Source organism: Balaenoptera acutorostrata, chromosome 3, assembly GCF_949987535.1.
Source record: "Balaenoptera acutorostrata chromosome 3, mBalAcu1.1, whole genome shotgun sequence".
NCBI lineage: Eukaryota > Metazoa > Chordata > Mammalia > Artiodactyla > Balaenopteridae > Balaenoptera > Balaenoptera acutorostrata.
The window spans coordinates 174,200,314-174,222,602 of NC_080066.1; the positions used below are offsets into that span (position 1 = coordinate 174,200,314).

Here is a 22,289-nt window from a genome sequence, read left to right on the forward strand (position 1 = left end):
TCTCCCTCACACTCATTGAAAGGAAAAGCAATAAAAAAAGTCAGTATGCCTATAGGATATTAGAACAGCATATTAACCAACTCAACCTAATTGATATTTAAAGACTGTCAACGCTTTTACTGCACAAGACACATTCTTTGCAAGTGCACATGGTACGTTTACCCAAATAAACCATATGTCGGGCCATAAAGCCAGGCACAGTGTCTGGTACTGGTCAGGGCTTAATGAATGTTTACTGAAATGTACTAGACTCAGCTGAATTGTTAAACTTAAAAAAAAACAGTGGTTTAATGGGAGTCTAGATTAGCTGGGATGGCTCATCTGTATTCCCCTGGGGATGTAAATGGACTGTTCTGTGTTCCATGAGTCAGGATGACCTATTCCAGGTATCATATCTTGTTCAACCTCTCTTGCCCCAGCCCTAGTTTCTGACCCCAGCACTGGGGAAATCCAAGTGTCAGATCTGCTGAATCCCGGCCGTGACCTTGACTCACACAAATATCATAAATTTTAGTTAATTTTAAACTCTGCCTACAGCTTAAGAGCTCAGGGCTAATAAAAGCCCTGGTGCCTAGTATTTCAGAATTTAGTAATGGCCTATGAAGATTAAATTACAAAATAATATCACCACCATTTTCTGGGCATCAACTGCTATGCCACGCACAGGAGTAAGTACTTTATGTATCTATTTATTCTTCACGTAACTCTCTAATGTGGGTCATCTTTCCATTTTACAGATGGCATCTCATACGGACACGTATCAGAGAGGTTAAGTAAGCAGCTCAAGGTCACACAGCTTCAAGTGGAAAAACTGACATTCCAGCCCATGGAATGCCTGCTTCTAAAGCACCCTGGAAAGCGATCTGTGGGCCAGAAACAGATGGGAAACACACACATAGGTAGGGACTGGAATGAAAGCCACATCCTGGGGAAGACCCAGTCTGGCTCTTCTGAGCTATGCAAAATGGGGTCTCAGTTTCAGCATATGTTGTAAGGAATCTAAAAGCCTGAACTTTGCAACCGCAGAGAACTGGGATCAAACCCCAGCTCTGCACTTGGTAGCTGGGCAACCCTGGAGAGCTCTTTAAGCCTCTTTGAGTATCTGTTTCCTCTTCTACAAAATGAAAATAATGATACCAAGTCAAGTGGAATCGCAGAGGTGGCAGTCAGCCCAGAGACACAAGGGATGGTTACCTGACAAGCCTCCAGCTAAAAGAGCAGCCCATTCTCCCTGCAAGTATTAGCTCATTATGCTTTTTTCTTTTTTGTCTAGTACGTCTAACTACCTGAAATGATGACGTGTTTGCTGACTTGTCAACTGTTTTCTCTATTAGAACAAAGCTACAAAAGGTCAGGGACCTCATCCATCTTGTTTATTGCTAAGTTCCCCTGAGCCAGCAGTAGGTGTTCAGCAGGTTTCCAATAAATTCAATAAAGGACTGTTGTTATCCTTGTGATCATTGTTATTACCATCTTGGGCTTATGCATGGGTTGGCTGGAGGTTCAACAGAGCCATGACAACTTCTAAAAGGTCTGATTCTGCTCCAAAAAAATCTGTCACCAAGTATACTCAGATTCTGAAAATAAAAAGGCATGCTTTTGAATGGTCATTGTCTATTAGAATTTTTCACATTCTGATAAAATCTGGTAGACTGCTAAAATGTTCCATCTGACATCTAGAAAATCAAGTAGCTGATTCATATTACAAGTGGGCATCTCTTCTAATCTTAATAAAGTTTGGGATAGGAAGAGGTTTGTAAGAGGTGTCCCTAACTTCCCACTCTGCTTTTAAATGTCATACATGTTATCTATGGTTTTGGAATGAAAAAGTGGCAAAGCAACGCTCAAGGCACTTGAGATTGAGTTTTGATCCTTACGGCTGTCACACAGAACAACACAGCCCGAACCCCAAGCTTCATGTGATGGCCAGCTGCTAGAAATGTATGGTTTCTGAATTATAGGTAAGGAAAACAGACATACGGCTTCCAACTCCGGGAAATGTTCTAGAAACTGAGCCACGTAAGTCACGATGGACTGCTCGTCTGGCGTGTCAACCATGATGTCTGTTAAGAGAGACACAGGAGTTAGAAGGACATGCAAAACACGGTTTTTATTTTATTTATTTAAAACATTTGTAATTAAAAAATTGTTTTCCAGCTTTATTGAGGTATAATTGACAAATGAAAATTGTATATATTTAAGGCGTACAACATGATGGTTTGACATACATATACATTGTGAAATAATTCCCACAATCAAGTTAATTCACACATCCATCACCTCACAGAGTTACCTTTTTTGTTTTTTGGGTTTTTTTGGTGTGCTGTGAAACCTCAAGATCTACTCTCTTAGCAAATTTCTAGTACGCGATACAGTATTATTAGCTATAGTCACCATACTGTATGTTAGACTCTGCAGAACTCATTCATCTTATACTGAAAGTTTGTACATTTCCCTACTTTTCCCACCCCACCCCCAACCCCCAGCCCCTGGTAACCACCATTATACTCTCTGGTTCTATGAGTTTGGCTTTTTTAGATTCCACGTATAAGTGAGATCATGTAGTATTTGTCTTTCTGTGCCTGGCTTACTTCACTCAGCATAATGTCCTCCAGGTTCATTCATGTTGTGGTAAATGGCAGGATTTCTTTCTTTTTTCATGGCTGAATAATATTCCATTGTACATACACACAGCATTTTCGTTATCTCTTCATCCACTGATGGACGCGTCGGGTGTTACATGCTTTGCCTATTGTGAATAATGCTGCAGTGAACACTGGTGTGCAGATATTTTTTCAAGATTGCAATTTCACTTCCTTTGTTTTTGTTTTTTTTTGGTTTTTTGGGGGGCTTTTTTTGTTTTTGGGGGGTTTTTGGCCATGCAGTGCGTCTTGTGGGATCTTAGTTCCCTGACCAGGGATCAAACTCAGGCCCACAGCGATGAAAGCACTGAGTCTTAACCACTAGACTGCCAGGGAATTCCTGAGGTTGTATTTTTTTGTTTGTTTTGTTTTTAAATTTCATTTCCTTTGGATATATATTCAGTAGAAGGTTTGCTGGATCACATGATTGTCTATTTTTAATTTTTTGAGGAACCTCCATACAGTTTTCCGTAAGAGCTGCACCATTACATTCCCACCAACAAGAACATGCGGTTTTTACATGGGATCTTGGGGTGCTTGATGGCGAAGGATCCCACAGACCAGGGAGGTTTTTTCTCTTTATTGTACACTTCAGCAAATCTAGGCCCAGAGAAGGGGAATGATTTGAGTGAAGCCTCACAAGCGGCTGATGAGCAGAGAAGCTGGAATGAAGAATCCAGCTCTCCTTGTGCCCAAGATTCTGTTACTCCCTAACTGCCTTAGTCCCTCCCTGCCGGCAGCCAGCTCGCTGCCCGCCCCATCAGCGAGTCTGTTGAGCTGGGACCCTCACACGCTGCCAGAGGGAGCCCTAAACTAGCCTAATCCACATGGAAGGCGATTTGACAGAGATAACCAAGTGCCCTAAAAAGGTGTGTACTTTCTAGCTGTTGTCATTCAGCTGCTGGGACCTGGTCCTGGAGGAAATAATCCGAGATGCACACTGAGCTTTAACCAATAAGATGTTCATTGCAGCGTTATATATAAACATGACTATTCTGAAACAACCTCGATGTCCACCAGTAGTAAAGAGCTAAGTAAATTTTGGTGCACCCACTAAATGGACCATTATGCAGCCAATAAAAATATGTAAGGAAGACCTCCTGTCAGCATGCAAAATACTTATGTCACAATTATAACGTTAGGTTTAAAAAAAGTAAGATACAAAACCGTACATACACTGAATGATCCCAATTAGGAAAAAAAATTGTAATTAGATGTAAGGAAAAATACTGGGAAAATGATCTCAGTGGCAGGAATACAGGAGACATAAAAATGACTTCATTAGATGTGTCTGTATTCTCCAGATTGGACGGCAGGTGTTACATACATGAAAAAAAAAAAATTATTACGAAGAAAGAGAAAGAGAGAGAACCACATCTACCTTCTGGCTCCAGGAGCCTGGGGATGTGAAGGGCGTCGTGAGCGATGCTGAAAGCCTTCTCTAGATTTTCCCGCATGGAGTCTTCTAGCGCCAGCTTCATGTCGACCAGGCTGGGGTCGATGGCCTTGATCACTGCCAGGAAAGCCAGCCCGCTTCTCCAGCTGCCTGCAAAGTCCTGCACCGCCACGCCATACCTGAGGAAAAGCAGCAGCCTTAGTGCAGGTCAGTAAGCAGACTAGGGGATGCCTCGCTGGCCTCCGAGAGGGGCTGGGAGCTGCTGACCTGGGGAGGCCAACATGCCCCAGGCCCTGAGGATTGGGATAGCTGCACTGAACCATCGGTATTTCCATTTCCAGACAAACAGGATAGGAAGGTGTACGTCACACGAGGAGACATAATAGGACCTTGTGTTTCCCAGTTCCCAGATATATATATATTTATACACATATATATATGAAGGAGTCATTTTATACACAGTTCCTTTTATCAGTGACGTTCAAAATGTAGCAAACATAGACGCGTTGTGTAATAAAAATGGAGCCCGAAAGACCCAAGTTCACACTCCGGCTGCCCCTCTGTGCTTCCGGTGCTGTGGCCTTGAGTCACAGACCTTCTAAGCCTCAAACTCATTTATAAAACAGGGCAGCTGTCATGGGCAAGTATTAGGTTGAATCCCCCAGAACGGCCACGTCACGTGGACGATCTAATGTGCAATGCAGATGGTACATGAAAGCCACTCACTAAGGGATAGCTAATGTCATGATTTATATAAATAAAATCATAACATTAAAAGTGACAAAGATAGATAATCCTGCCAGGCACTAATTTCCTTTGGACTCCATCCCTTGACACCACATCCGCCCCCGTCAATCTCTCAACTGTGATCCCTGAACTCTCTTGTAAAAAAATCCTGTTATTTAGAAATCATTTGAGATGCATAAGAAGTTGCAACAGCAGTACAAAGGGCCACTGTAGACCCTTCACCCAGCTTCTTTCAACGGCAGCATCCTACGTTACCGGCGTGTGTTAGCAGAACTGGGACACCGACGTGGGTACAGGGCTATTAAAACCACAGCCCGAATTAGGATTTCATTGGCTTCAGTGTCACGGGGATGGTGTAAGTGCCATGACATTTTGTCACAAGCACCCATTCCTGTGACCAGTGCCGCAATGGCGATAGAGACTGTTCTACTCCCTTCAAAGACCTTTCCTCTCTGTTATAGCCACCCTAACTCCTGGCAATGAGCTCACTTTTGGTTGATTTATTTTAAAATACCATATACTGGTTGCTCACATTAATCAACTCTTTCACGCTTAACTCCTTAATCAAAACCCCAAAGATCCAACTTCTCTCTCATCTTTTACTTTTTCCTGCCATCTTTTATTTGCATACACTGGGGAGCCAGGATCCGTTGCTGAGCACTTACTAAGTGCTGGTACTCTGCAAGGTGCTTTCACAGAGTTGATTTCACTTAACCCTAACTCTCCCATAAGGGGGTGAATGGTAAGTCACCATCTTACAGATGCAGCTTAGAAAGGTAAGAGATTCACCAGGGTCTCCCCAGTCTGGAAGGGGTTAAACAGAAGGCCAGGAACTTGGTTTCAGTTCAGCTGTCTCAGTTTTGGACGGGTCACACCTGATTCTGATAGGTTGCAGCCTTTATTGTTACTTGTTTTTAAGTAGGTACAGACTCTGAAAGATACCCAGAAGCTTAATAATAAATGTGTCCATGTTATTAGGATCCAAGGGCCATCCCCACATTGGGATTTAATGTGTTGAAGGCCCCTGGGATTTCTATTCAAATTCTATCATCAGCTTTCTGCAAACCAAACACTGGGCGAGTACAGTTTTGTGTGCAGAAACAGAAACTGACAGAACTCCCTTTTCTGAGAGTCTATGTGAAGCGCCGGGCACATAACTGAGTAAACGGTGATGCCCCTTTTCTTAGCCCTCCTCCCCCTGCCTGGCAGCAGCACGGGGTGCTGGGGAACAGGGCGTGCGGCTTACTTCCTTGTTTTCCTCTGCACCCATGTCAACAGTGTCCTGATGGCCTTCCTCTGGTCTTTCACCGATATCACCGCACTCCTCTCTGCAGTGGGCGTGGGTGGGAAGCAGGAGTCTGAGTCTGTGCCCCCCGAGCCAGGTGACAGGCTGGAAGATGGAGAATTTCTGCTGAGGTTGCCGGTGAGTTCTTTAATCTGGAAGGAAAACGGCGTTTCAGACCCCGGAGGCAGACCCAGCACGGTCCCTCGTGGACCCCGGCTGGAGGGACCAGCTTGTGCAGAACTGGTTCTCCAGATCGGGAGAAACCCCTTCCTGAGGGTCGTGTGTCAGGGGTCAGGGCAGTACTCATGATGGCCTGGCTGCTTCTTGTGGCTTGTGGTGCGTGCATTGATGCTTTGCAGGGAAAACCATCTCTTCCTGGAGTCTCTTTAGCTCTGGCCAGAGGCTGCAGATGAGGTCTTGCTGACCTGACTCCACCTATCCTTACCCCGTCCTTTCATGGCCGTCGCTCCCAGAATGCATCATGCTGTTTCAAGCCCCACCGCCTATGCTCGCCCAGGTCCTGCTGCCTGGGTGCCCCTTCCTTCCAACACTGGACTCCTGGCTACGCACAATGTGCTCCTACTGTGAGGGGCCTGTGAGAAATGCAGAAGCCCAGGCCCCGCCCCAGACCTACGACAGCAGACTCTGCATTTCAATACCACCCCCATACCAGGTGACTGGTATGCACAATAAAGTCCGAGAGGCACTGGTCTAGCGAACTCCTCCTCATCCTTTCAAACCCTGTTCTGGTGTCACTTTATCCAGGAAGTTTTCCCCTCCCCCCTGCCCCCTCTGAGATAGCTGCCCCAGCTTGGAGCTTTTACAACACTGCGCATATGCTGATCATGGCCTGCGCCACAGAATTCTATAACATGGGACTGACTTGTCTGAGATACCAGAAAGTCAGGAGAGCAAGACTTTGTGTGCTCAGAGCCTGGCCCGCGGGAGAAACTCATTAGACATTTACCAAATAAATGAATGACGATCCAGAGTGGAGTTAAGGACTTTTTACACATTGCAGGACGTTTCCAGTCTATCAGGGAGTTGAAGAACAAACATCCGTAACTGAAGCCTGTATATGACACTGTACAACTGACAAAGGGCTTTCCCACGTAGCATCTCTTGGTGCTCACCACATATTTGGACCACTGCTACCATTTCACAGATGTGGAAACTGAGGCTCAGAGGGAGCCTTTGGTTTTTTAAGTTCAGGGCTATTGTCTCCAAGCCTTGTTTGAGCTCATTCTTCTCTGAAATGTAAGCATGAGCCTCTGTGCAGATCATTTTTATGCTTGGGAGACCCATTAAGCAATGAGCCATGATTTTCTATTTCAAAAGAGGGGGATTTTAGAAGATAAAACATCAGCTCACTCCCTCCTACTCAGGGAAAAGAACTTGAGCACAGTTTGAAATATCCCCTTCATACTCCAGCCACAGACCCTGTCCTTGCTCTATAAAATCTGCATTTCCAGATAGGGGCTGAGGGTGCTAAGGATGGAAAAACAAGGTCTTCCCTGTCACACCCACCTCTTCCTAGAGCTATCTTTGTACAGGCTCTTTAACCGTCTCTGATGAACACAAGTCATTTTAGGAAAGTAACTCTACCAAGTTCAGTTTTTGGTTGGAAGTATTCCTCAGCTCTTGTGACACTTTAGAACAAAATTACTTTTCGAAGTAAATATTTAACTCTTCAAGTACCAAGAGGAGAACAGAGCTCACATCACTTTTAGAATCACAGGAATTCAAAATCTTTAGCAACCAGGTTCTTCTAGTTCTTTCCCAGGAAACAGAAAAGTCGAAATCTGTTAGGAATGAAATCTCACTGTCTCCCTCCATCCAGCTCCACTCTTGTGTTGCTGGAGATCATTACCGTGTGTTATAGGAAAGAAATGATTTTACCTGGAAGAAGAGGATTATGTTCCAAATCAGCCCAAGAACCAAAGAGGGGTTGCCATCTGCTATTTCTGCTGCGTCGATGCTAACCAGTTTTACCTGGAGAGAAGCAATTTATAAGCTTAACGAGAGTGTCCAAATAGGATGCAACATGTTATTTACTGATGCCGTCGTCGTGGGCCTGTTTCTCTTTCTCACCTGTGCTGTTCGGGGCTGCCCCAGGCCACCTCTCAGGGACCCCAACATGCAAAAGTGTATGTAAGTGTGTCTAATAAACACGTGCATAGTACTTAGCATGCACAGACACTATTCTAAGCTCCTTACAAGTATTCATCCTCACAACAACCCCACATCACAGATTCTTCTATTATCTCTATATTTCCGGTAAAGAAATTCCAGAGCAGTCAATGTAACGTGCCCAGCACACACAACTAGTAAGAAAGTCATCCTTTTCCAAGAACAGATGGTAAATGCCCAAGGTCGGTCTGTGTACTACACGAACACCACCAAACTTCCAGATTTAACACGTCTTTGGACAAACACAGAGCACTGACATCGGCGATCAAGGACCACGACAGCTAAGACAATTATCCATTACTAATTAGAAATAGTGTGTGGGGATAAGGCTGCTACCCAGCGTTTCTGCATCTTTCTGCAACAAAATACCCTACTGACTGGTTGAAATGGGCATATTTGAGAAACCCTTAAGAGACTGGTTATTTATTTAACTCTGTTCTGACCACAGCATGCCTGCCCTTGGTGAATGCCTGAGGCACTGGTTTTCAAAGTGTGGTCCCTGGACCACCAGCAACAGCATTATCACCTGGGAACTCCTTAGAAACGCAAATTCTCCCCCAGACCAACTGCATCAGAAACCCTGGGAGGGGCCGCAATCTGCATTTTAACCAGAGCTCCAGGTGATTCTGCTACACACTTGGGTTTGAGGGCCACCGCCCTAAGTCATCATTTTACTCCGCAAACAAAACCTGAGTATGTAGATCAGGGGTCTGCAAAGTTCTGTAAAGAGCCAGAGAGTAAATATTGAGGACTGCAGGCCACATCCATCTCTGTCACATTTTCCGCCTCTTCATTCTTTACCACCCTTTGCAAATGTAAACTCCATTCTTCAGGGGGAGGAGAGGAGAAATCAAGTAAGTCAAGGTAAATTTTTTCTTTTCTTTTTTTGGCTGCCTTGGGTCTTCGTTGCTGCACACAGACTTTCTCTAGTTGCCGTGAGCGGGGCTACCCTTCGTTGCCGTACATGGGCTTCTCATTGCGGTGGCTTCTCTTGTTGCGGAGCATGGGCTTTGGGCACACGGGCTTCAGTAATTGCGACGCATGGGCTCAGTAGTTGTGGCACGTGGGCTCAGTAGTTGTGGCTCATGGGCTCTAGAGCGCAGGCTCAGTAGTTGTGGCGCACGGGCTTAGTTGCTCCGCAGCATGTGGGATCTTCCCAGGCCAGGGCTCAAACCCGTGTCCCCTGCATTGGCAGGCAGATTCTTAACCACTGCGCCACCAGGGAAGTCCCAAGGTAAACTTTCAAATCCAAATTTGATTCACAAAATTCTGCTCAGGAGACTTGGGAAAGAAAACACGAAGAGAGCGTCTCACACAAACTTCTTTCTCTCCTTCCTTTGGGGTTTTAAAAAAAGATGGGTCTCTGATCCTACCAGTTTATCAGGGGTTTCTGACCACACCCATCAGTAGGGCCTGGGCTTTCCTAATCACAGGTGAGAATCCTGAGGCCCTGGCTCAGGTGTGTTTTGCAGGTTGATGCCCAGAGAATAATCCAGAGAGCACAAGCTCACCACTGGCGGGTTAGAGGCTGAAGGAAGTTGTCAATATTGTGAACAACAAAGCCAATCAAATTCAGGCCCAACAGTCCGTCCATATACATCATGGCCACATGTCCCGTGGGATCAATCACCTGCGGTCTGTGGCTGATCCTGTCCCCTGGACCTCTGCTCTGGCAGCTCCCTCCGTTTTCGTGGCTCACTGATCACATCCCAGCACCGGGGGAGTCACGTCAAAGCACTTAGTCAAGGTGACAATCCTGGCCTTCGCTACCCCCTGGAGGAAGCCCAGCATGGCCTCTGAGCTGAGGTTCATGGAAAGTGTCCCAAAGTGAGAAATCACAGAGCTGCCTTGTAGGGATGTGGGGAATAGGATGGTGCACCCTCTTGGGACAGGGAGGGAAGCGGGGGGCAGGGAGCAGCTGCCACCTTTGGAGAATAAAGCGCTCTCCTGGCCACAGGGACTGGGGAGCCTGGCTGAGGGAAGGCGGGGGTTGTGGATATTCCCGAAGACCTTGCCTCGGGTGCCCAGCCACTGCTTGGCTCTCCCTGGCAAACAGACGATGTTAGCAGCCAGACATCAGTCAGAAGCTTCGGGGACAATGCCCTCCTCCTCCTCTTCCCGCTAACTTGGTGGTTTTCACCACACTGACAATAAATGGACCAACGGGCTTCTGGGAATATTCCTTCTCCGCCTCTGGCTGCCACATCCATCGTGGGGCAGTGATAATGGTCATCACGGTAATGCCCTCCCCGGGGAGTGCTGACTTCTGCCCAGTGGTTTTCATGGGTTAGTTTAGTGAATGCTCACACTATACCCATTGCATAGATGAGGAAGCTGAGGCTCAGAGAGGTTGAATGACCTGCCGGAGGTCACAGAGCTGGTCCTGTGGGGCAGCGGGTCTCTGACACAGGAGTGAACACTATGTTCTGAGCCTCATAGTTTCGGGGGAGAGAGGGAGGGACAGAGGCTGGCCACACTAACAGCACCTGAATCCTGGGGCAAATGGGACCTGACTGCTGGCCCTCCAGCACCCGCTTGGCATTGATCACCCAGTTCTGGGCACTCCTTTGGCTCAGGAGAGCCACTGTGGCCCGTCCTGCCTCGAGCTGGGACAGTGGGACAGGAAGGGGCCAACAAGGGCCCAGGAGCGCTCTGTGGATTCTGGCAATGGGATAGAGACCGCAACCAAAATGCCTGTTTCCACCTGCCTCACTCACCGGTGCTCCCCTCCCCACGGGGCCATTCACCTGTCTCACCTGCCGGCCACGGGAGCCAATGGGGCAAAGAGCGGACATAACACAACCACATTTGGCATATTTCCAGATTTTTAAATAAAAAATAAAGGAGAAGGGAGCTTTAATGTTCTTTTGTATCCCTAATATTCTTTTGCACCATAAGGCAGCTACTGCAGTTGGGGAAACATTTAGGGGCGGATTACAGAAGGCCAGGCCTGCCACCCCTGAGCATGGGCTAGTCCTACCTGCAACGCCCCCCCCAGCAGGCTCCCGGGCTGTTTGTCTTTTCGCTTCTGCAGGATCACTGCTCCTCCCTGGGCCCCTGCAGTGATGAGCAGCCTGCTGTCCGCTGAGGCCTCTTCTGCGAGACTCTAAGCTCCTTGAAGCGGAGATGCGCTCCTAATGCAGCTTTATGTCCCCAAGGCTGAGCACAGCCCGGGGCCCACAGAAGACACTTTGTAAATGCAGGGGGAAAGTTCTGCCTACAGTACAGAGCCATCAACACGTGGCAGCTGGCAGAGCAGGAAATTACTTAGGGGTTCACAAGCTGGAAGGAAGAACAGTGAGTATCCCAGGCAGTGGTCCCAAGGCCCCACGTTATCATAAAAACAACGCGCTTCGGAATTCAGGGGTGGACACCGCCCAGAAGGGCCATGCCTAACGCTCCCTTCCAGGAGCAGACAGTGGAGCTATGGAGCTGGGGAGAGGTAGCAAGAGCCACAGCTAACGAACGCAGCCCACGCCCTGTGCCCGCATTTGGCTAAACCTCACCTGGACGGGCACATTCCATCCTCAACAACTCTCTGAAGTAGGTTTGGCTCTTATCACCTCTATGTAACAAGATGTGGAAATGGAGGCTCAAGGAGTCTACATCATTTTCCAGGAGTGGAAGCCGTGGCAGCGGTGCCCTGAACGTGCCGTCAGCACCGAGGCGGATGGCGAAACTGACTCTGCAGAGAGGCCAGCGTTTTCACGAAACGGGACGTGCTTTTTTAAAAGCAGCTTTATTGAGAGATACAATTCACATCCCATCCAATTCACCCGTTTAAAATATACAATTCCATGGTTTTTTGGCATCACCGTAATTTTAGAGCATTTTCGTCACCTCAAAAAGAAATCCTATACCCTTTAACTGTCACTTGTCTAATCCCCCAACCCCTCTCAACCCTGAGCAACCACCCATCTCTTTTCTGACTCGAGAGATTTCCCTGCTGGCCGTTTCATAGGAATCGATTCATGGAGGAAGTGGTCCTTTTTGTCTGGCATCTTTAATAATGTTTTCAAGGTTCGTCCACACTGTAGCTTGTATCAGCACTTCATTCTTTTTCATGGCAGAATAATATTCCATTGCATGGACAGACCACGTTTTGTTCATCCCTTTGTCCATGGATGGACATGTGGGTTGTTCCCGCCTTCTGGCTATTATGAATGATGCTGCGATGACCAGAGCTGTGCTTTTTGGCCATCACCACCTGAACTCCCTCCCAGGTCTGGGGCTTTCCCCACAGTACGGGAGACAGAGTACACCTCCCTCTTCAAAAGCCAAAGGTGCTTTACTCTGCCCTTGGCAGCCAGGACATGAGTGGGGAATCCAGGCTTATCAGCCCAGGCCTTAGAATCTGAATGAGTGACACTGAGAGTTCCTTCCAGGGGCTGTGCTGGGGGCAGGGGGGCAGTGCAGTAAAAACCCCTCAGCCTGCCCGACACATCGGCATGTACAGTAGATCATCACAAAGTGCAATTTGTTTGGGGTTCCTGACGGTAAACAACAGGATCTGATCTGGGCTGATTTAAGCAGAAAAGGAATGTGTTGAAAGGACGCCAAGGAGTCACAGAATGACTTGGAAGACTGGGGAGTCAGGGCTGGGATGAAACCCAGGGCTGCTAAGTGCCAGCACCACTGCACGGCCCCTCCCCCTCCCAATGCAGGGACCCACGTGGTCACTAATTAGTGAAACTTAATGAAAGGGGAACTTTGGAAATTTCATCCCTCTAGGGCCATTCCTTCCCAGTTTTGAAGGACATGAAGCAGAGTTCAAAACACAGAAAAGGCTAATTTAAGTCTAGAAAGTTATATCAAAGGGGACAGAATTATGTAATTTTCCCCCGGCTCATTTAGCCCCCTTTTCCTCCTTGCTTCTCCCATATTCTGAGTTCTAAGAAAAAGTTTTACACCCTGACATGCTCTTATCCCCCAAAATGAAAAAGAAATGTCAACTAAATTCTGAACATCTGAGAGCCTGATGGAGCTGGAGGGGCGGGCAGGGAGCCAGGGGCTGTATCTCCGGCTGATGGATTAGCTGCGTGAGTTCTGTTACATTTCAACTTAGTTTCATTCGACCATCTCAGCAGGGTCCCCTTTGCTCGCATCTCTTGTGACGAGCATTAAACTTCAAATTATGTCCTTTTTGTCTCAGGGAAGTCTGTGTTAACAAGATGTGTTTCAAATACTTACATTGCTATCTTCCAAAAACTTAAGTGCTTTCGCTATGTTGTTCAACCGAAAAATACGATGGGATGAGGATTTGTACTCGTGCAGCTGTAACACAAACCAGAACAAAACAAGCAGTTAAGCCAAGACAGGCACTCAGTCCCCAGCGGTGCCGTTGGATGTGCTTGTCTTTTTCTTTACCTTTTTCACATTAGTCTCAAGAGAAGGTTGGGGCTCATAGCACAGCCCACACGGACCACATCCAAACCCGGGCACGGGGCCCCAGGACACACAACCGTAGCCTCAGGGGCCCCCGACGGTCACCTTATTTATGGTTTCTGGGAACAAACTCACTCGAGTTGGTGAAGGAGGGGAATCCAGGGGTTAAACAAGGGACAGATTTATCAAATTTTTCTCTCTGACCCAGCTCCTGGCTTTTGATACTCCTCCCTCCTCCAGAGACTGTCGGTGACATGTTCTTCTCACTGCACTGATGCTTTTTGTCAGGGCAGAAAGCGTCAGCCGGGGGTGTCACCCACAGCTGCTAAATCATCCGGTAAGCCCTCCCTGGCGGCCGCAGATGTTTCTGTTTTCTGGCCAAGAGCTTTGTGGACATTTATCCCAGGTCAGAGAGAGAGAGAGACAGACAGAGAACAGAGAGACAGAGAAAGAGACAGACACAGAGAGACACAGAGAAACATAGAGAGACAGAGACAGAGACAGAGAGAGAGAGAGAGAGGTGTTTGCAGAAGCAAAAACTCTGACAATGCTAGTCGTACCCACTAGGAGCACCGGCAGAGGAAACTCATCCTGAAACTGAAGTCCATCCCCGCTCCTCCAGGTGGGTGCTTTACACTATAAGGCAAGCCAGTGGGTATCACTTCCACACGGTGTGAACTGCCAGGCAAGCTAATGGGTGTGGTCTTGGATGTTCTTGGCTGGGCTCCAGGATCAAAGACTCCCAACAGAGGCCCCTCAAGGACATGGTAGCTCCTGACCAGTGCCCTGGCAACAAAGTGGGAGCCTGGGCTGCTGGGAACACAGAACGAGAGGCTAGAACGCGCTTTTTCAGGAAGCCTATTAGACACTATGCTGCCAGCCCATTGTGAGATGTGCAAAGAAACCAAATACAGTAAGTCCCCTGCATACGAACCTTCAAGCTGTGAACTTTCAAAGACGCGAATGTGAGTTTGCATGTCCAATCACGTAAGTTAGTTCACGTGTCTGGCTTACATTGCCACGTGCGTGCATCCTCTACAAGTGGTTGTGCTTTTGTGTACTTTACTGTACAGTACTGTATAGAGTACAGTAGTACAGTATCCTTATTTCAAGCCCAGGATGTCCGGAAGCAAGCCTAAAAGCAGTGGTATATAGCCGATTGTGTTAGATGGGTACCTAGGCTAACTTTGTGGGACTTATGAACAAATTGGACTTACACACACGCTCTCGGAACGGAACTCATTCATATGTAGGGGACTTACTGTACTCCTTTTACTGCAGTGGCTTTGCCCTTCATTAGAATTCATAAAATCACTTTGCACAGCCCCCTTGTGGCGGAGTGGGGAGGCTATTGGGAAAGCAAAGGCAAGGAAGGGGTGTGATAGGACTCCAGCCACATTAGATCTGAGAACAGAAGTAGGGGCTCTTGACTTTAAAGCTACAGTTAAGAACAAATCCAGATGGGCTTCCCTGGTGGCGCAGTGGTTAAGAATCTGCCTGCTAATGCAGGGGGACACAGTTCAGGTCCTGGTCCGGGAAGATGCCACATGTCGCGGAGCAACTGAGCCCATGCTCCGCAACAAGAGAAGCCACCGCAACGAGAAACCCACGCACCACGCAGCAACGAAGACCCAATGCAGCCAAAAATAAAATAAATAAATTTATTAAAAAAAAAAAAAAGAACAAATCCAGAGAGGTCCACATGAGCTGAGCTATACCCCATTGCGGCACTTTTGTATCAGCCACGCTGGGTCACTTGGGCCAAATCAAACACTGGACTCTGGAGCCGGTTTCTCAAAATTGACACCACTGGTATTCTGACCAGATCACTGTGACCCCTCAAGGAACCTCTGGCAGTGCCTGGGGACATTTTTGGTTGTCACACCTGGGGGTACTACTGGCATCCAGTGGATAGAGACCCAAGGATGCTTGCTGTTACACATCCTGCAATGCCCAGGTCAGTGCCCCCATGACAAAGAACTACCCCAGCCAAAATGCCAACAGTGTAGAAGCTGTTAAACCCTGCTCTGTGAATTGGGGAGAGAGGACCGACCTATATACAGCAGATACAGGCAACATGGAGCTGGTGAAGATCCAAAGTGGAAGGAACCCCAAGATCAGCTGGTTCAATTCAATTTTGGTCATACTCACAAGAAGGTTCTAGAATTCTGTGTATCTAGTTTTAGCCTCAGGGTGGATTATAGATTTTGGCTGATAAGATGCCTTTCTTCTCCATCTTCCTGACTCTTAGCTCTCATTCTAGGTAATTTCATGGCTGGCCAGCTAAACTGTCATGATTCAGTCAGGATCCTTAGCTTTGGACTCACAGAAAACATAGGGCATTTATTTATTTACTTGCGAAAGTATATTTGCTTAGTTACACATGATTATATCAGTCTTAGTCACTGAGAAAGGAATGTCACCCTCCCAGGTTTCCCGTCATAGGATTTATGGATGGCCAGGTATATGTACATACACATAGATCTGTACGGAAAAGAACCCTTTGGCAATGTTTTCCTTTGCATTTTAACTTCTTCCTAACCCTTCTGGAGCATACGTACCAGATTTCGCCCAGACAGGACCTCTAACAAAGCCATTAGGATTTGGCCATCTTGTATATCAACGAATAAATCTTTAACTTCTAGAGGCGGGTTGCACTGTGGAAGAGGGGGAAAGAAAGTAGCTGATTAGTGATCTGTGTAAGCCACAAAACAATTTCAGAACTGCAGGTTTCACTGGAGAAAAAACTTCGGGACATCCAGGTGTGCCTACAGGCAGCAGGGCCCATCCAAGGAGGTAGCGATCCCCTCTCCCTGCAGGTGGCCCGTGGGCAGTGGGTGCGCTGGGGAGCTGTGGAGGAGGATCTGGGTGGAAAACGTCAGAAGCCCCCTGCTTTCCTCTCTGACCTGGGGAGGTCTGAGGGACCTGTGTTGTGTCCACCAAGAGTTTGGCTGGGTGTGGCCTGGGGTCCGCGGGGCTGGCTGGAACTTGTTGGGCAGATGTCCCCGCACAGGGATTTCCAAACTGTGCTTCCCAGAACAGAGCTTCAGCAGAGCACTTCAGGGAGGCCTATGGGGGCAGGGGGGGGGGTCCCAGACGAAGCTGATTCACGGCACTCCCTTCGATAGCTCTTATTGGCCTTTACTTAGGGTTCCAGGAAGACTTTGCTTAAAGAAAGATTTCTGTTGACTAAAACAAGCTTGATAAAAAACTCCTTTAATGCAGGATGGTTAGGATTTATTGAATCTTGGGGGACAGGGTCCAGGAACCTGCATTTTTAATTAACCCCCCAGCATAAACTCTATTTACTTTCTGGTATTGGGGCATTTGGAAGCATTAGAACACTTACTGCTCTTGGGGACAACGAAGGGGGGGTGTTCCCACAGGAGACCGGATTAATTGGGGGACAGGAATGGCGGCTGTCACCAGTCAGAGAGCCAGGGAAATCTTGGAGCTGTGGCCCAGGCACCCTTTCCTCCGGGAAGCCCTCCTCTCCGGGAAGGCCTCCTCCCCGTGAAAGCCTCGGACGGCCCATGTTTTCTTTTTTTATTCGGGAAGGTGGCATTTCCTTACCTCTTATACGAGCCCCCTGACTCCCAGTTAGTCAAAATACCGGGCAATTCCACCCACAGGTGCACAGAAAAGGGCTTTGCTTCAAGGGCAACAGCAACTTTGAACCCAAAGGCAAATTATTTTCTTTGCAAACTCCCCGCTGCTCTGCAGGAACATTCCACACGGAGCATGACGGTATCAGGTTACCAAGACTCTTATGGAAATGTTATTCCTGTTAACGTGGGGCAGAAACGCAAGACCTGAACAAAACAGCCCCTGATAGATGAACTCACAAAATTTCCAGTTAGAAGCCCCGACCGTGGCCAAACCTTGCTTTTGAGCTGAACCTGGAGAATAATTTCCATTGACAGTGTCTGTAAGAGCCTCAGCCCAGCAGCAGCGAGCGGGGCCTTGGCCGGCATCCATCTGCAAGATGGCAGGAGGAGAAATTGAACCCACTCCAGTGAAAACACTCCTCAGGGCCCCAGACGTTCCATGGGCTTCATGAGATTGGTATGGCCGAGTAAACAGCACCGCCAGGGGTTTCTTCATGATCTAACTCCTTGGGTAAATTAAGGAATTTTTCCAGAAGCCAGAGACCCCGTAAATATTTCTGACAGCCTTCAAATTGCAGTTAAGCCCACTTCCCCAAGGAGTTCCTGGGTTTCCTTTACATGAAAAGTTGTTCTTGAAAGTCTCAAGGTTGGAAACATGGCTGTGAATTTTGCCCTGTTTATTACGAATCAGTTTTAGGTGCTATCTGATTTATCTGTAGAGTGGGTGCTACCCACCTGCCCCGAAAAAGGAAGCAGAAGCATGGCCACGGAGAAAATTCTGGATGCGATCAATGCTAACAGAGGTTCGTTTGGGGGAGGCGGTGAGTGAGTGCGAGGGTATTTGCTCTATTACCCTCTGTACTTTTCTGTATTTATTTTTTAATTAAAAGAAAGAAATACGCTATGGCTAAACTCCGTCCGCCAGGAGGAATTTCCAGCTACCCTGATACACATCAGGCATTAATTTAGGAGTTCAGTGAACTCAGATTTTGGGAACGGTTTTCCTTTTTTCCCCAAAATAACACTTCACTGTGTGAGCACTGCCGAAAATGCACCAATAGTCAAAACAACTGGCAAGTGATTTATAACGCTTCATCCATGATATAGAGAGACTTTGCCCTGAAGAGTTCAGAAGCCTCCTGGGTCGAGTGTAACCCGTTCTACAGGTGGGGAACAGAAGTGTGGGTGGTCAAGCGTCTGCTCGGGAAATACTATAGGCCTAAAGTTTACGCTACGTGAATTAAAATTTCGGTCAAGAGCTCCACTTCCTAAAAAACCACATTTATTTTCTCTGCTTTCTAATCATTTCAGTGATTTCCTCCAAGAACCTTTCTTTGGGGTTAACTCTAAGGGCAGTTAATATTACTCTTGTGCCTTTTAAGAGGAGAGGAGAGAAGAAAATATAGGTACTAAACTCACTGAAGTAGGATACTTGAATACCACCAGCTTTGAAAGACATAAGACTACTGGCTGGGTCTATTTGGAGAACCAGATAGTGGAATTTAAGAAGACGTGAAGTGAGTAAAATGAATCCTGATAAATCAGCTTTCTTATAATAAGAAAAATCATCTCTCCTCCCCCAGCCCCGGGCAATTTAGAATGTTCTCTGTCGGGGGGCTAACCTAGTGGTGAGGAGGGCTCGGATTTCTCCTCCTCCGAGCTGTTTATTTATCCATTTCACATCCCACCCCTTCTCTGCTGTTCATCTTTGTGTCCGGTTCAGCCGCTTTTGTTTTAGGGTTTGTGTGCCTGAGAAGCCGGCAGACAAAATGCGGTTCGATGTTGCTTGGCCAGAGTATGTTAGCAAAAAAAGAAAAAGTGGAGAAGAGGGGTCACGATGTGGAATATGCAGGAGAAGCCACAGGAAGAGCTTTCTTCTCGGTCGTGGGATTGCAGATTCAATGTCTCCAGGCTTCTGTTTCCTCATTCGTAACAGGATGGGGTGCGGGGTAAGGAGGGTTGTCTTGAGGATTAAAGGAGATGTGTGCTCGATGCACCCAAACAAGCAGATAATATTGTTGACCAGTAGCAGCATTACGTGATGAACCAGGGAATCTGGCTTGGTTAAAAAGTGTGAGGAGTTTTTGCTTGAATCAACCCAAACACCTATAAATGGGTCTTCACGAGAGCCTCCCCGACCACCCCAGACTAGAAGTCGAGATCCCCCCCAGCCCCGTGTTTGGGTTGTTCAACAGTGAATGTTTCCTAACGTTTGCTCAGCGATTCCTATTTAAAGATGGACCCTCTCCTTCCCCAGCTAGACTGATAACCCCAGGAGGTCAGAACCCCACATCTTACTTACCTTCATGTTCCCAGCACTGAGCTTGACGCTTGGCAATGAGAATGCCCTCAACGGATGTTTAAATGAATGAATGAAAAACAACAACACAACAAAAACGCAGAGCACCCTCACCCCCGCTCTGCTGAACTGTGCTCTCAGTTATGGAGGAAGCCACCACTTAACGACAAGCCGAGCGCCCTGCTTACCTTCTCCAGATGGAGATTTATCCATCGAGTAAAAGTCCGCTTCTGCACGTTCTCCCTCTCAACTGAAAGCAAAGAAGTGTCATTAGCTGGGTGCAAAGAAATACATGCAAAATCCCACCCTCCTCTTCCCAAGGGGAGAATCTATGGAATCTCTGTAGGATGGGGAGCCCCGGAGGTCCCATATAGGGATAGAGACCTTCCCAGAAGGGGGCTGGCAAGGGGCTGGGGAGCACCTTGAATCCATTTTCTCCAGCCCAACCCTGAGCATCTTAAATAGATTAAAGACCCACGAATTCAGACACACAGAACAAAATCTTACGCACAAGCTAACGTGAGCATTTGGGCATTTGACTCTCCAGCATAAGGAGCACTGGTGGGAAGACACAAATTTAAAGCACGAGGTGATGATGCCACACACCTGCCTGGCGGTAGTGATGGGTCAGAGGCGCTGGGATGGAGGAAAGGAGGGGAGGTCAGCGATTAGGAATCGGGAGGGGGCTCGGGAATGTGTGGTGGGAAGAATTTGACAGTCCTGGCTTGGACTCTTAGCCTGGTCACTTCCCAGCTTTGTGTCCTTGGGCCAGTCGCCTATCCCCATATCTGATCTTCCCCATGAAGGTACATGGGTGACAGCCCACTTCCAGGCTGCCGTAAGACTCACCTGCGATCCTGCAGGTCAAGCTCAACAGGGTTCCTGGCACAATAGCTGCTCATTTTATTTTTTCCTTTGTAGCAGTTATTTTTAGAGCCAGGGAATACTTTGTGCCCCCCAGGAGGGGAGAGCTCTGCAGACCCCCAGTGAGCAGGGAGGACGCCAACCAGACACAGACCCCTTCTCTCACAGGACAGAATTTCCCAAACAGGTTTCTTAGGAGGAAAGGTCTTTCCTTTTCAAGAGTTATTGCCATCTATCTACCCAGCACTAATTGTGTCCTGGACACTTTGTTTCCAATAATCTTTAATCCTGACAATACCACCTGCGAAGTAGAAACTAGTATTTTATAGATGAACAAAATGGGGCTCAGAGAGGTACCCTGACTTGCCCCGGACATCAGTTGGAGAGAGACAGAGCTGAGCATCTGTCTGTCTGCCCCTCATCAGCCAGCACCCTGGAAATGGAAGGCTTGGGTTTGAATTCCATCTCTTCCAAAAATTACGACAAAGGCATCTGCAGTAGTAATGATAATGATTTAAAAAATATTTACCGAACACCAGCTATTCGGCAGCTACCCATCTAAGCACTTTACATGCATTCACTGATTTAATCCTTCCTACAACCCTCGCAGGGAGGGACCTTCAAGATGGGAAAACTGGAGCACTTGCCCAGCGTCACGCAATTAGTAAGCGTATTGTTCCTATGAGGAAACTGAGGATCAAAGAGCTAATAAGCCACAAAATTAGGACTTGGAACTAGAGTCTGTGCTTTCCCCATTCGCTCCTGGGCTCTGTGGCATCAGCTGGCTTGGCGCCCGGGGACCCGGCGGGAGTTTCCGTGATAGGCAGTGGTGCCAGTGCCTGGGTCTGGGCGCCCCGGGGACCATGGTAGCAGCCCCTGTAGCTCAAGACGCTACGCCTCTCAGGAAGCTTCCTGGAAATGTCGGAGCCAGAGGACTCCTAAATTACTAAGTTCTGGATTTCAACATATTGGAAGAACATATCACATATGCTTAAAACCATTTCATATTTCTTTAGCAATAAGAAAATGAGAGGCAATTTATCTCTTGGCGGAGAAAAAAAGGCAACGGTTTTCTCTAGCGACTGTGGTTCTTTTTTTCCTCGCAGCCTCATTATTAGGTAGATAGTGGTGCCCATAAATCAAATTTTAATATTGTGCCTTTCAATCTTTTTAATTGAAGAGCCAGCAGACAGTAATTATGCACATAACTGCTTCTCTCTCATTTTCCTCTTTTTCTGTCAGGGAAGGTCACTGGCTAGTAAGCATAAGGATGAAAGAGCTCATTCTAGTGAACTGTGTTTCGTGGGAGGCGGGAGGAGGGAGAAAGGAAAAGAAGCTGATGGAAACGAGGCCAGGAGGGGGGCATGTGCTGAGGGCCATGAGTTACAGAGTTCCAGAACTTCCCAGAAGATGGGAGAGACCTTTCTGCCTCTGCAGCTTTTTCCATAGTGTGGGTCTTCCCATAGTTTAGTGTCTGTCCCGCTGTTGATGGACATGGACTGTTTCTGGTTTTTTACTGTGTGGAGCGGTGCAGTAGCCAGCGCCCTGGCACAGGCAACCTGGCATGTGAGTCTCTGTGCACAAACGTGTGACTATAGTTCTTACCCCTGACGACTAAAAGCGGAACGGCTGGGTCTTAGTAGTGGGCACATTTGAAAATTTAATAGCTACTTCCAGACTGCCCTCCCAAAAGGCTGCCCCGGTTTATACCTTCACCCCCACCTGTCTTTAAACAAGTTTATGGGGATTGTAAAGTATTTACACACACATTCAAACACTCAGGCTGGTTTCTCCATATGGCTTCAGAGAGAGCAAAGTCTGTCTCCTGAAACAGAAGTGCATGCAGTGAAAGCCTAAGAGAACCAGGCGTAGG

The 22,289-nt window shown here is 47.5% G+C and overlaps 1 protein-coding gene across 3 annotated transcripts in view; it reads right to left on the reverse strand.

Moving 5' to 3' along the window:
* CLMN (calmin) overlaps positions 1 to 22,289 on the reverse strand; it is a 127,781-nt gene that overhangs the window by 24,255 nt on the left and 81,237 nt on the right. For all 3 annotated transcript variants that reach the window (XM_057543936.1, XM_057543935.1, XM_057543934.1), the window contains exons 2-8: positions 19,741 to 19,802; positions 16,207 to 16,302; positions 13,451 to 13,534; positions 7,970 to 8,062; positions 6,032 to 6,222; positions 4,024 to 4,217; positions 1,981 to 2,063 (exon numbers count right to left, since the gene is read on the reverse strand). In XM_057543936.1, the coding sequence (XP_057399919.1) occupies positions 1,981 to 2,063; positions 4,024 to 4,217; positions 6,032 to 6,222; positions 7,970 to 8,062; positions 13,451 to 13,534; positions 16,207 to 16,302; positions 19,741 to 19,802 (803 nt within the window). The remainder of the gene's footprint in view (positions 1 to 1,980; positions 2,064 to 4,023; positions 4,218 to 6,031; positions 6,223 to 7,969; positions 8,063 to 13,450; positions 13,535 to 16,206; positions 16,303 to 19,740; positions 19,803 to 22,289) is intronic.